The sequence below is a fragment of the Hyla sarda genome, chromosome 9, assembly GCF_029499605.1.
Source record: "Hyla sarda isolate aHylSar1 chromosome 9, aHylSar1.hap1, whole genome shotgun sequence".
NCBI classification, from domain to species: domain Eukaryota; kingdom Metazoa; phylum Chordata; class Amphibia; order Anura; family Hylidae; genus Hyla; species Hyla sarda.
Window position 1 is genome coordinate 149,429,385 of NC_079197.1, and position 13,792 is coordinate 149,443,176.

General features: G+C 46.4%; 1 protein-coding gene and 1 long non-coding RNA gene across 4 annotated transcripts in view; one reads left to right on the forward strand and one right to left on the reverse strand.

Annotated features, from left to right (window-relative positions):
- Window positions 1-3,035: 3,035 nt before the first annotated feature.
- On the reverse strand, window positions 3,036-13,514 carry LOC130291216 (uncharacterized). The gene is made up of 4 exons (XR_008847826.1): window positions 13,368-13,514; window positions 7,193-7,370; window positions 7,065-7,109; window positions 3,036-3,503 (listed from the first exon to the last, which is right to left on the reverse strand). It is a non-coding gene; the product is annotated as an uncharacterized LOC130291216 (long non-coding RNA).
- A 64-nt stretch (window positions 13,515-13,578) lies between these two features.
- LOC130291215 (histidine-rich glycoprotein-like) overlaps window positions 13,579-13,792 on the forward strand; it is a 25,030-nt gene continuing 24,816 nt past the window's right edge. Inside the window, exon 1 of one of the 3 annotated variants that reach the window (XM_056539760.1) lies at window positions 13,579-13,728. In XM_056539760.1, coding sequence (XP_056395735.1) covers window positions 13,692-13,728 — 37 coding nt within the window. In that variant the 5' untranslated portion in view covers window positions 13,579-13,691. The remainder of the gene's footprint in view (window positions 13,729-13,792) is intronic. The other 2 variants (XM_056539758.1, XM_056539759.1) reach the window with 2 other exon arrangements.

Here is a 13,792-nt window from a genome sequence, read left to right on the forward strand (position 1 = left end):
GAGAAAGGATTAACAAGCATAGGAGCAATACAAACAATGGTTTCCTTTTACACAGTGTCTCTAGGCATCTCACGGAACTTCACAAACAAGACTTTGGATGTATTCGTTTAACCCCAATAGAAATGATACCCAAAGACGACCCTCATAGATTTGCTACACTACGTAAGAGGGAAAATTTTTGGATATATAAATTAAAAACTCTTATACCTACAGGATTAAACGAAATGATCGAATGTAACTTCTAATTTCCTCCGTTGTCTTTTTATCATCCATTCAGTGCTCTTTATGTAGTATATATATATATATATATATATATATATATTATTTTATTATTATTATATTTTTTTTATCCATTACAGCCCTAATTTTGATATGTGTATCTCCCAGTCCTATTGTCGTTATTCAATAATTCTGAGTAGTTGTGCATGTGGATGTGTGTATATATGTGTATACATACATGGATCTGTATTTTTTTTATCTTTTATATGCCATCTTTATGTATTTTTATTATTATTATTATTTATTTACATTTATTTATATATTTTATATGTATATTTTTTATATTTCATAATTTACTATGTTATGCATTCTATATGTTATGCATTTTTGCACGCTGTTTTTTTATATATACCCCTTTAATGCCAACACTCATTCATCAGGCTGGCTAATATACTGCTATAGAGCCTGTGAATCACGCTGCAATGCGTTCCCCTTGCTCTTTACATTCTTTTCAATTTTCTCTACTAGATTGCTTTCTACATAGATATGTTAATTATAGATACACACACACATACATCGTTCATCTTGGATCTAATATGGTACTTTTTTCCTTTTTCTTTTTTTTTTTCCATGTTTCTGCCTCACAGTTATGCTTTATAATATCTCTCGCTCGGAGCAGCAAAAGCCGAGCGCTCACCTTAGCGACGCGTCCTTGGAAACATGGGCGCATCGCGTTGTACAGCCTCTCCGGCAGATACAGACGGGGATGGGCGCATCGCGTTGTACAGCCTCTCCGGCAGATACAGACGGGGATGGCGCACGCGCACCGGTGCGCTCACCTTAGCGACGCGTCTTTGGAAAGATGAGCGCATCGCGTTATACAGCCTCTCCGGCAGATACAGACGGGGTTGGCGCACGCGTACCGGTGCCTTGTTTTCGCTCGGCTTGGTATAAGCCGAGCGTCTGCCCTGGCAACGCGTCCTTAGAGACACCGGTGCGCGCGCACTGGCCTGCTTTCTCTGCCAACAGATACGGAGATCCTGAAACGTCACGATCCCAGGATCTTTCTGCTATATTTTAGTCAGACATATGTCTCATGCTATTAAAACAACATTTTATTTTTTTTATTCCTTTTTTATTTATTTTTTCTTTACTTTATTTTACCTGTTTACACTTGCTTTTTGGTTACATCCCACTTCCTGGCCACGCCCCTTAGGTGTTTTGGCGCCCTTTTTTCACATAAATACTTTCCTGTTTGTTGTATGACAGCACACCTGATCTGAGGAAGAGGGGAGTCACCCTCGAAACGCGTAATCTGTATGTTTATTATTTTTTAATAAACTTTCATGTATACAATATTCCAAGGTATACATTGCATCATTTTGTGCACCTGATGACCTAACCGGCAGCGCCTGGATGAATGAGGTCCTTTTCCATTTTCCGTTTGATGACTACGTCAGGACGTATGTGCCTGTGACCTCCGGCTTGCAGCACTCCTTTGGACATCAGTGAGTACCCCTATTTGGGGTGATATGCGTTACTTCTATTTACATCTGGTGAGCAGCCACCTATAAGTGCCGTGGGTTTCTCCCACATTTACACTTGCTGTTTGTGTTTAAGGGTAATACACGAGGCGCCGTTCCCCAGTCTTTTTTCTTTCTATTTATTATCAGAAGGTGGGGGCCAGAGCGCTCAGCGGGAAGTTTTAGAGATTGCGGGGTGTTCCAGCGGTTGGACTCGATCAGACACCAGCCATAGACATCGTATCCCATATCCAAAGGCATAAAATGCGGGTAACAAAAAAACAAACAACACACACACAAATAGCTAGCAAAACTACCTGATACACAGGTGCACGCTGCTGTGGCAAATACAGAGTATACAAAAAAAGGAAAGTTGCAGCAGCACACTTGGTAAAAAAATGGAGGCTCTTTGCGCACTTTTTGATCAAAACGTGTGTCCCCATCCACCAGAAGGAGTTTTAGACTCCATGTATGTTAGGGACCCATCCGATGGCCACCTCCGCGTGGTGGATTGGGGACACATTTTGATCAAAAAGCCTCCATTTTTTGACCAAGTGTGCTGCTGCAACTTTCCTTTTTTTTTTGTATAGAATGCTGGTGCTCCACAGAGATGGCGGGGGTCCCGCTGGGACCCCCGCCATCTCTGTGGAGCACCAGCATTCTATGCAAAAAAAAAAAAAAGGAAAGTTGCAGCAGCACACTTGGTCCTTCGCATAGGGGATAAGATTTCTATGGTCAGAATACCCCTTTAATAACACTTTTAAATACCATCTGTCTTACCAGTGCATAGGGACACCATCCTTGTGCTGCTGTGGGACGCTAGGGAAAATAGTAATTAAAGGAGTACTCTAGTGCAGAGTATTCCTGCTCCGTCCTGCCCAGGCTGCAAAATAAATGAAAATGAACCATCTCTTACCTTCCTGGGTTCCCGCGGAGCGCCACTACAGCTGATCGGTCCTCCGGTCCATCCTCTTCATACTTCCGGGTGTAACGAAGCATCACATGGTGCCCAGCCTATCCCCAGCCGAGGCAGAACATTGCGGCGGCCGGCGATAGGCTGAGCGCCATGTGACGCTTCGTTACACCCGGAAGTATGAAGAGGATGGACCGGAGGACTGATCAGCTGTAGTGGTGCTCGGCAGGAACCCAGGAAGGTGAGAGATGGTTCATTTTCATTTATTTTGCAGCCCGGGCAGGACGGAGCAGGAATACTCTGCACTAGAGTACTCCTTTAAAGGGGCTTCTGCTAATATTTGCTATAACTACAATAAAGAGGAAATAACATCACTGAAATTTAATTTAAAATAAGATTTATTTTCAAAATAGACAAAACAAAACACACAAATCGAGATTCCTAAAAGATCATTGAATTCATTAGTGCAAAGCACATTTCGTGTAACAAAAATAGGAGGACCGACTTCCAGGAGATCCGCTCCCTCTGCAAAAACCGTCAGGCCGCTGTGTACACGGGAGCTCCATCAAATCCCAGATTAATGTCATGGCGGAGAGTCCAAGAGAAAGGAACGGAACTTCAGTCTGCCCATTGCCAAGCACAGAACGAGAATCCCCTGCCCCTCTGCTTATACTGAGACCTCCTGGATTACGGCTATTTACAGTCATTATAAAAGCAAAATCTACAAAAATACTGATAATTAAAATTGCATCTTTTCCCTTTTTTTATTATGAGTTAAATGTCCAACATTCCCCAATCTTCTGTGATCTCCGGGGAAATTGCTGTTGTGTTACCTCAACGAATCCACTCTGGAAGAGAAGACAGAACCATCAGGGCTCATTGAGTGGAACATGATGGCTACTGGTTATTTATTCTGGACAGCAGGGGGCACTATAATCCTATATTAGCAATAACAGGTTTACTATAGTTGGTGACAGAGTGTAATAGAACATGCAAAGTCCGACAGACAAATCATCATATTGGTCTAATAAATCATTTGGCCTTTGCTATGGGAGGTGTTGGATAAAATACACAACCCGATGCTGACAACAGGTTTAACTCTTCGTAGCAGAGAAGCAATAAAAAATATTCTATTAGTGTGAGGTCCTCTTAGGTTTACCTTGTAGGGAGCTCAATTCTACAGCTATAGGTTTCAGGGGGGGGGGGGGGGGGGATCATAAAACAGATGCATTTTTGCATCTGTATTATGTTCACAAGTCCCAACCGCACGTCTAATAACCAGAACAGAAGACATCCAAGAAGTCTATGTTGCCGTCATTTAATAGGGCCCTGTCATGAAAACTAAATTTTTGCTATTGCACTCCTTATGGTAAATAAGAAATCTTTCTAATGTACTTTGTTAAAGAAAAATAAAATAAAATGAAGTTGTCTATGTTTTATTTATGTTTCAAAAAGCTGCCACTAGGTGTCTCCCTACTTGTCCAGAGCACATTTCCCCCTATCTCCTGCATAGTCTTTGGACTCCTGCTAGTCTGGCAGAAGTCCCAAATCAGGAAATGCAGTCTGGAGTGTTGAGGGGTGTGTGCAGCCTTGGCCAATCATAGCTCATCTCCCACTGAACTGCTCTGGACTGTGTGTAGCAGAGTGAGGGAGGAAGTTCCCCCCCTGTATGGCTACAGATAATGTCACGCCTGCTGGGGAACGCCCCTTCCCAGTCTGTGAATCTGAGACTGAGCAGGAAATACGGAGCAATATCAAGGTAGAAAAATAAATAATAAAAATAATAAAAATAAAGGCAGGTGGTGGTTTATAATGATGGGGCAGTGAACTGTGAGGATTATAAAATTCAAGCAGATTATGACAGGTACTTTAAATCCATAAAACCTGCGGTCGGGGTGACTCTTGCAGTTGTAATACATCATACAGCCGTATTAATCATCTATAACAAGTGCAAATTCCTAGACTAATGGGTCCAGATAACAGAGCCAAAATAAATGTCAAATATTTATATGCTTTCTCTGACATTTTACTTTTTTTTTTTTAAACTTTCTTCAGACTTTTATATTTTGGGTGGTAAATAGCCCAAAAGACAGTCATCCCCCCCCCCCCCCCCAAATAAATAAATAAATAAAAATTAAAAAGTACCTTGCACTTAAAGGGGTTATCCAGGAAAAAAAAAAAAATATTTTATATATCAACTGGTTCCAGAAAGTTAAACAGATTTGTAAATTACATCTATTAAAAAATCTTAATCCTTTCAGTACTTATGAGCTTCTGAAGTTAAGGTTGTTCTTTTCTGTCTAAGTGCTCTCTGATGATACGTGTCTTGGGAAACGCCCAGTTTAGAAGCAAATCCCCATAGCAAACCTCTTCTAAACTGGGCGTTTCCCCGAGACACGTGTCATCAAAGAACAACCTTAACTTCAGAAGCTCATAAGTACTGAAAGGATTAAGCTTTTTTTAATAGAAGTAATTTACAAATCTGTTTAACTTTCTGGAGCCAGTTGATATATATATATATATATATATATATAAAATATTTTTTTCTTGGAATACCCCTTTAAGCGTACCTCCGATGCTGGTCCCAGACGGCAATCTGTTTGATTTCACTGCAAACCTCTGAGCCCAAGACTGCGCGTGTAGGAGATGTATGTGCGGTAAGTCCCATGCACATCTATGTAAATCCATCTCCTGATCGCGTTAGTCTCGGGGCCACGACATTTCTACAGATATCCTACCGCCACGACCGTCTTCGGAGGTACGCTTAAATTTTACGTCTGTAATAACTAGGTCATAAAATGAAACGTTATATGAACTGGCAGATGTTTTTTTCTTTGAATTCAGTGGAATTGAAAATACATATTTTTTTTGTGATGTAAAACTGTATTTTTTTTTACGTTTTTGCATCACAAAATTCATCCCAAAAAAGAAAAAACATTGTGTAGTCTCAAGCCACATCCCTGCAATGAAAGGTTAAAGGGGTTAGGCAGGATTAGAAACAAAAAAAACATATAGGGGGAGATTTATCAAATCCTGTCCAGAGGAAAGTTGCCCAGTTGCCCATAGCAACCAATCAGATCGCTTCTTTCATTTTCAAAGGCCTCTTTAAAAATGAAAGACGTGATCTGATTGGTTGCTATGGGCAACTAAGCAACTTTTCCTCTGTACAGGTTTTATCCTCTACAACTGTGTGCCTCCAGCTGTTGCAAAAGTACACCTCCCAGCATGCCCGGACAGCCGAAGGCTGTCCGGGCATGCTGGGAGGTGTAGTTTTGGAACAGCTGGAGGCACAGCGCTTGGGGGGGGAAATTACCTATAGGACTGTCGCTTTAAAAGAAGTTTATTATTTATGCAGTGGGTCATACAACTGTTTTAATACTGAAGACTAGAGATGAGCGAACTTACAGTAAATTCAATTCGTCACGAACTTCTCGGCTCGGCAGTTTTCCTGCATAAATTAGTTCAGCTTTCAGGTGCTCCGGTGGGCTGGAAAAGGTGGATACAGTCCTAGGAGACTCTTTCCTAGGACTGTATCCACCTTTTCCAGCCCACCGGAGCACCTGAAGGCTGAACTAATTTACGCAGGATAAGTCATCAACTGCCGAGCCGAGAAGTTTGTGACGAATCGAATTTACTGTAAGTTCGCTCATCTCTACTGAAGACCTATCCCGAGTATAGAACACTAAAGGTTCAACTTCTACTGGTGCCAGAAAGTTAAACAGATTTATAAATGACTTCTATTAAAAAAATATTTACCCTTCCTGTACTTTTTAGCAGCTGTATGCTACAGAGGAAATTCTTTTCTTTTTTAATTTCTTTTTTGTCTTGTCCACAGTGCTCTCTGCTGACACCTGATGCCCTTATCAGGAACTGTTCCAGAGCAGGAGAAAATCCCCATTGCAAACCTATGCTGCTCTGGACAGTTCCTAAAATGGACAGAGGTGTCAGCAGAGAGCACTGTGGACAAGACAAAAAAGAAATTAAAAAAAGAAAAAGAATTTCCTCTGTAGCATACAGCCACTAAAAAGTACTGGAAGGGTAAAGATTTGTTTAAATAGAAGTCATTTACAAATCTGTTTAACTTTCTGGCACCAGTTGATAAAAAAATTAAATAAAAAAGTTTTCCACCGGAGTACCCCTTTAATTCTATTTGCAGATGACCCCCATGAATTTAGAAAAGTATAGTGATTTAAAAATGATGCAGCTTCAATTATATAGCAAATTCAGCTCTGCTATATCTGCACACATAGCTGTAGGTTGTTCCTCAATATTTGCAGGTGTTTCAGGATAAATATTGCCCACGCCTAATGTTTACACTGCCCGCTTTGCCTGTGGGGGGGGGGTGGGGTACAAATTTAGAAGCAGAAGCTTTGGCAGCGATGGCCGCTGCACACGCTGCGCTCACTCACCTTATAATTATGTACATTATCTGGTCGGGATGGGTGACATAAATCCTGTAAAGGAAACAGAAGACTCCCGTTACATGGCGCTCGCCTGGCACCGCGCAGTACAGAACCGGCAATCGCAGCCCACACACCTGTCTCCCCACTGGTACGCGGCTCTGTCCTGGAACAGATGGCAAAGGAACAGCCACATACTGATCGTCTCCATCCAGAATATGACCACCACGAACCAGATGGAGGAGAGGAGAAAAAACTCACACACCATCCTGCCTCCGACCCACCCTGATAGGGGCGCTGTTACCCCCAGAGACCCTGCAAGAGAAAGAAGGGTTACAAGAGGGTTTTAAAGGATTGTAAAATTATAAGGATCGGGGATAAGTTTCAGATCGTGCGGGGGGGGGGTGGGAGTTGGAGATTGGAGATTGGAGATTGCAGAAGACTGCGGTCCGGCTCTCCCATAGAGTTGTATTGAGGGGGCGTGTTGGTCGCCGCTTTGTGCGGCGGTCGACACGCCCCTTTACCGAGGACTGCCGGGGCCCGGTATGGGAGATCGCGGGGGTCCCAGCAGTCGGACCCGCTGCGATCTGAAACTTATACCCTATCCTTAGGATAGGGGATAAGTTTTTTTAAATACTGGAGATCTCCTTTAAAGGGGGACTCCTGAGGAAAATATTTTTCAAATCAACTGGTGCCAGAAAGTTATAAAGATTTGGAAATGACGTCTATGTAAAAATCTTAATCCTTCCAAGTACTTACCAGCTGCTGTATACTATAGAGGAAGTTGTGTAGTTTCTTGCAGTCTGACCACAGTGCTCTCTGCTGCCACCTTTGTCTATGTCGGGAACTCTCCAGAGCAGGAGAGTTTCTCTGTAGGAATTTGCTCCAACTCTGGACAGTTCCTGACACGGACAGAGGTGTCAGCAGAGAGCACAGTTGTCAGAATGGAAAGAACTACACAACTTCCTCTGTAGTTTACAGCAGCTGATAAGTACTGGAAGGATTCAGATTTTTAAATAGAAGTAATTTACAACAGCACCAGTTGATTTTAAAACCGTTTTTTTTCCCTTCTGTAGTACCCCTTTAAGATTTCAAATGTAACCAAGAATGCAGTAATTCACTGACAGCAAGCGGGGCTCTGAAAAATGCAGAGGAACCGAAGCACAATGTATATTAGAAATATGCAGAACATGATGAAGTAAATGTACCTATTATAACATGTATATCAGATGTATTGTGTATCTAAGCAGCATTTTGGGTCTTTTAGCCCCCTGCATTTGAAGCATATTCCACGTCAAATTCAGCATGTATACCGCCTGGTATCGGACTCTGATTTCTGTGGTATTTCTGAGACCACGTTCACACACAGTAAGTTCTGTACATTTCTGACACCTACCTCAATTCCACCTGAAGAATTGACATGAATTCTCAAGGCAGAATCAGCACGGAAACATTACTTCAAAGTCAATGGGACGTTAATCCAGATTCTGCGCCAATAAGGCACCAATTCCACATAGGAGCAGAAACTGGATTTCAAAACCGAATTCCCCACATACCCAAATACAGGTCAAAATAAACCAGGTTGGTGTCACTACTTTATCACCCCGTCCAGCTCTCACACCAGAATCAAGCTTCCACCTGCCGTCAGACACATGGAGATATGATGTCACTGACAGCATCCGGGAAGGAGTCTGTATTAGTTTAGGGGATCTAGTCTGGAGTCTGTTTTAGGGACGGGGGTGTATTAGTTTAGGGGGTCTAGTCTGGAGTCTGTTTTAGGGTCGGGGGTGTATTAGTTTAGGGCAGTGCTTTTCAACAAATATGCCTCCAAATGCAAAGCTACAACTCCCAGCATGCTTAGGTAGCCTTTGGCTGTCTTGGCATCCTGGGAGTTGTAGTTTTGCAACAGCTGGAGACACACTGGTTGGGAAACACTGGTTAAGGGTCTGTATTAGTTCAGGGGCTCTGGTCTTGGGTCTGTATTAGTTTAGGGGCTCTGGTCTGGGGTCTGTATTAGTTCAGGGGCTCTGGTCTGGGGTCTGTATTAGTTCAGGGGCTCTGGTCTGGGGTCTGTATTAGTTCAGGGGCTCTGGTCTGGGGTCTGTATTAGTTCAGGGGCTCTGGTCTGGGGTCTGTATTGGTTCAGGGGCTCTGGTCTGGGGTCTGTATTGGTTCAGAGGCTCTGGTCTGGGGTCTGTATTGGTTCAGGGGCTCTGGTCTGGGGTCTGTATTGGTTCAGGGGCTCTGGTCTGGAGGTCTGTATTGGTTCAGGGGCTCTGGTCTGGGGTCTGTATTAGTTCAGGGGCTCTGGTCTGGGGTCTGTATTAGTTCAGGGGCTCTGGTCTGGGGTCTGTATTAGTTCAGGGGCTCTGGTCTGGGGTCTGTATTAGTTCAGGGGCTCTGGTCTGGGGTCTGTATTAGTTCAGGGGCTCTGGTCTGGGGTCTGTATTAGTTCAGGGGCTCTGGTCTGGGGTCTGTATTAGTTCAGGGGCTCTGGTCTGGGGTCTGTATTAGTTCAGGGGCTCTGGTCTGGGGTCTGTATTAGTTCAGGGGCTCTGGTCTGGGGTCTGTATTAGTTCAGGGGCTCTGGTCTGGGGTCTGTATTAGTTCAGGGGCTCTGGTCTGGGGTCTGTATTAGTTCAGGGGCTCTGGTCTGGGGTCTGTATTAGTTCAGGGGCTCTGGTCTGGGGTCTGTATTAGTTCAGGGGCTCTGGTCTGGGGTCTGTATTAGTTTAGGGGCTCTGGTCTGGGGTCTGTATTGGTTCAGGGGCTCTGGTCTGGGGTCTGTATTGGTTCAGGGGCTCTGGTCTGGGGTCTGTATTGGTTCAGGGGCTCTGGTCTGGAGGTCTGTATTGGTTCAGGGGCTCTGGTCTGGGGTCTGTATTGGTTCAGGGGCTCTGGTCTGGGGTCTGTATTGGTTCAGGGGCTCTGGTCTGGAGGTCTGTATTGGTTCAGGGGCTCTGTCTGGGGGTCTGTATTGCTTCAGGGGCTCTGGTCTGGGGTCTGTATTAGTTCAGGGGCTCTGGTCTGGGGTCTGTATTAGTTCAGGGGCTCTGGTCTGGGGTCTGTATTAGTTCAGGGGCTCTGGTCTGGGGTCTGTATTAGTTCAGGGGCTCTGGTCTGGGGTCTGTATTAGTTCAGGGGCTCTGGTCTGGGGTCTGTATTAGTTCAGGGGCTCTGGTCTGGGGTCTGTATTAGTTCAGGGGCTCTGGTCTGGGGTCTGTATTAGTTCAGGGGCTCTGGTCTGGGGTCTGTATTAGTTCAGGGGCTCTGGTCTGGGGTCTGTATTAGTTCAGGGGCTCTGGTCTGGGGTCTGTATTAGTTCAGGGGCTCTGGTCTGGGGTCTGTATTAGTTCAGGGGCTCTGGTCTGGGGTCTGTATTAGTTCAGGGGCTCTGGTCTGGGGTCTGTATTAGTTCAGGGGCTCTGGTCTGGGGTCTGTATTAGTTTAGGGGCTCTGGTCTGGGGTCTGTATTGGTTCAGGGGCTCTGGTCTGGGGTCTGTATTGGTTCAGGGGCTCTGGTCTGGGGTCTGTATTGGTTCAGGGGCTCTGGTCTGGAGGTCTGTATTGGTTCAGGGGCTCTGGTCTGGGGTCTGTATTGGTTCAGGGGCTCTGGTCTGGGGTCTGTATTGGTTCAGGGGCTCTGGTCTGGAGGTCTGTATTGGTTCAGGGGCTCTGTCTGGGGGTCTGTATTGCTTCAGGGGCTCTGGTCTGGGGTCTGTATTAGTTCAGGGGCTCTGGTCTGGGGTCTGTATTAGTTCAGGGGCTCTGGTGTCTGTATTAGTTCAGGGGCTCTGGTCTGGGGTCTGTATTGGTCTAGGAGCTCTGGTCTGGCGTCTGTATTAGTTTCGGGGCTCTGGTCTGGGGTCTGTATTGGTTTCGGGGCTCTGGTCTGGGGTCTGTATTGGTCTAGGAGCTCTGGTCTGGGGTCTGTATTGGTCTAGGGGCTCTGGTCTGGTGTCTGTATTAGTCTAGGGGCTCTGGTCTGATGTCTGTATTAGTTTAGGGGCTCTGGTCTGATGTCTGTATTAGTTCGGGGGCTCTGGTCTGGGGTCTGTATTAGTTATGGGGCTCTGGTCTGGGGTCTGTATTAGTTATGGGGCTCTGGTCTGGGGTCTGTATTAGTTATGGGGCTCTGGTCTGGGGTCTGTATTAGTTAAGGGGCTCTGGTCTGGGGTCTGTATTAGTTCGGGGGCTCTGGTCTGGGGTCTGTATTGGTCTAGGAGCTCTGGTCTGGCGTCTGTATTAGTTTCGGGGCTCTGGTCTGGGGTCTGTATTGGTTCCGGGGCTCTGGTCTGGGGGTCTTTATTAGTTTGGGGGCTCTGGTCTAGGGTCTGTATTAGTTTAGGGGCTCTGGTCTGGGGGTCTGTATTGGTCTAGGAGCTCTGGTCTGGGGTCTGTATTAGTCTAGGGGCTCTGGTCTGGTGTCTGTATTAGTTTAGGGGCTCTGGTCTGATGTCTGTATTAGTTTAGGGGCTCTGGTCTGGGGTCTGTATTAGTTTGGGGGCTCTGGTCTGGGGTCTGTATTGGTTCGGGGGCTCTGGTCTGGGGGTCTTTATTAGTTTGGGGGCTCTGGTCTAGGGTCTGTATTAGTTTAGGGGCTCTGGTCTGGGGTCTGTATTAGTTTGGGGGCTCTGGTCTCAGGTCTGTATTAGTTTAGGGGCTCTGGTCTGATGTCTGTATTAGTTTAGGGGCTCTGGTCTGGGGTCTGTATTAGTTCGGGGGCTCTGGTCTGGGGTCTGTATTAGTTATGGGGCTCTGGTCTGGGGTCTGTATTAGTTAAGGGGCTCTGGTCTGGGGTCTGTATTAGTTCGGGGGCTCTGGTCTGGGGTCTGTATTGGTCTAGGAGCTCTGGTCTGGCGTCTGTATTAGTTTCGGGGCTCTGGTCTGGGGTCTGTATTGGTTCGGGGCTCTGGTCTGGGGGTCTTTATTAGTTTGGGGGCTCTGGTCTGGGGTCTGTATTAGTTTAGGGGCTCTGGTCTGGGGTCTGTATTGGTCTAGGAGCTCTGGTCTGGGGTCTGTATTAGTCTAGGGGCTCTGGTCTGGTGTCTGTATTAGTTTAGGGGCTCTGGTCTGGGGTCTGTATTAGTTTGGGGGCTCTGGTCTGGGGTCTGTATTGGTTCAGGGGCTCTGGTCTGGGGGTCTGTATTAGTTTGGGGGCTCTGGTCTAGGGTCTGTATTAGTTTAGGGGCTCTGGTCTGGGGTCTGTATTAGTTTGGGGGCTCTGGTCTGGGGTCTGTATTAGTTCAGGGGCTCTGGTCTGGAGTCTGTATTAGTTTGGGGGCTCTGGTCTGGGGTCTGTATTGGTTCATGGGCTCTGGTCTGGGGGGTCTTTATTGGTTCAGGGGCTCTGGTCTGGGGGTCTTTATTGGTTCAGGGGCTCTGGTTTGGGGGTCTTTATTGGTTCAGGGGCTCTGGTCTGGGGGGTCTTTATTGGTTCAGGGGGTCTGTATTGGTTCAGGGGCTCTGGTCTGGGGGTCTTTATTGGTTCAGGGGCTCTGGTCTGGGGGTCTGTATTGGTTCAGGGGCTCTGGTCTGGGGGTCTGTATTGGTTCAGGGGCTCTGGTCTGGGGGGGTCTTTATTGGTTCAGGGGCTCTGGTCTGGGGGGGTCTATTGGTTCAGGGGCTCTGGTCTGGGGGGGTCTTTATTGGTTCAGGGGCTCTGGTCTGGGGTCTTTATTGGTTCAGGGGCTCTGGTCTGGGGTCTTTATTGGTTCAGGGGCTCTGGTCTGGGGTCTGTGTTAGTTCAGGGGTTTTGGTCTGTCTTAGTTAAGGGGTTCTAGCCTGGGGTCTGTATTTTTAAGGGTGTCTGGTCCGCTCTGTATTAGTTTAGGTGGTCTGGTTAAATTGACTTAGGTGTCTGGTTTGGGGTCTGTGGTTACGTAGACTGGGCTCCTGTTTTAGACCAGTTTAATTTTATGTCCACACCTGGTTGTCTATAAGACTTCTGAACAATGCAGAGCACATCCCTCTATACTCAGAAGTCCTGTAGAACATGGCGGAGGCCGAGCAGTTCACAAGGGACCCCCACAATTCAGATTTTTGGGGTCACTGCATTCAGACCTCACCATTTAGCTAGCTGTCCTCTATACTGGGGACTGGTGATAACTCTGGCCCATCTTTACTCCAGCCTCTGTAACCAGCTGTGGCACTGCACGGCCCAGCCAGCCGACAGGTTTTGCCCGATTCACCCCTCCCCCTAAAACAAACAACAAGACCTGAATACAACAATGGACGCTGCAGCCGGCACCACACACGTGTCCTACAGGAACCCCTCAGGTACCGGGACACACGGCCGGGCAGGGCGCTCACCAGGCTGCAGGGGTCCCCAGGGAAGGTCGCTCCGGATCCCCAGCTGAGCCCACAGCTGTTTACAGAGTGAACACTTCCGCGTTAAGCCCCGCCTCTCAAAGTGCTGACGTCACACCCCGACTGTATCTCCAACCACGCATGACGTCAACGGGCGACAGCGGGAGTCTCTGCACCACGTGACCCCGCTTCCTCCAGTCCTCTGTTTACACCAAAGCACTAGTTGGTATGGTTGCTATGGGCAACCGGTCAAATTCTCCCTGCATGATAAGTCTCCCCCATAATCTTTAGATGACAAATAATTTAAAGTGACACCCAGCGGTAAAAATGGCTGTCCTGCAGCACCGTGCGCTATGGTCATTTTGTAAGTTAAAGAAACACTCCAGAAATACATATATATATTATTTTTTTTGCTTACATAGTGCAGT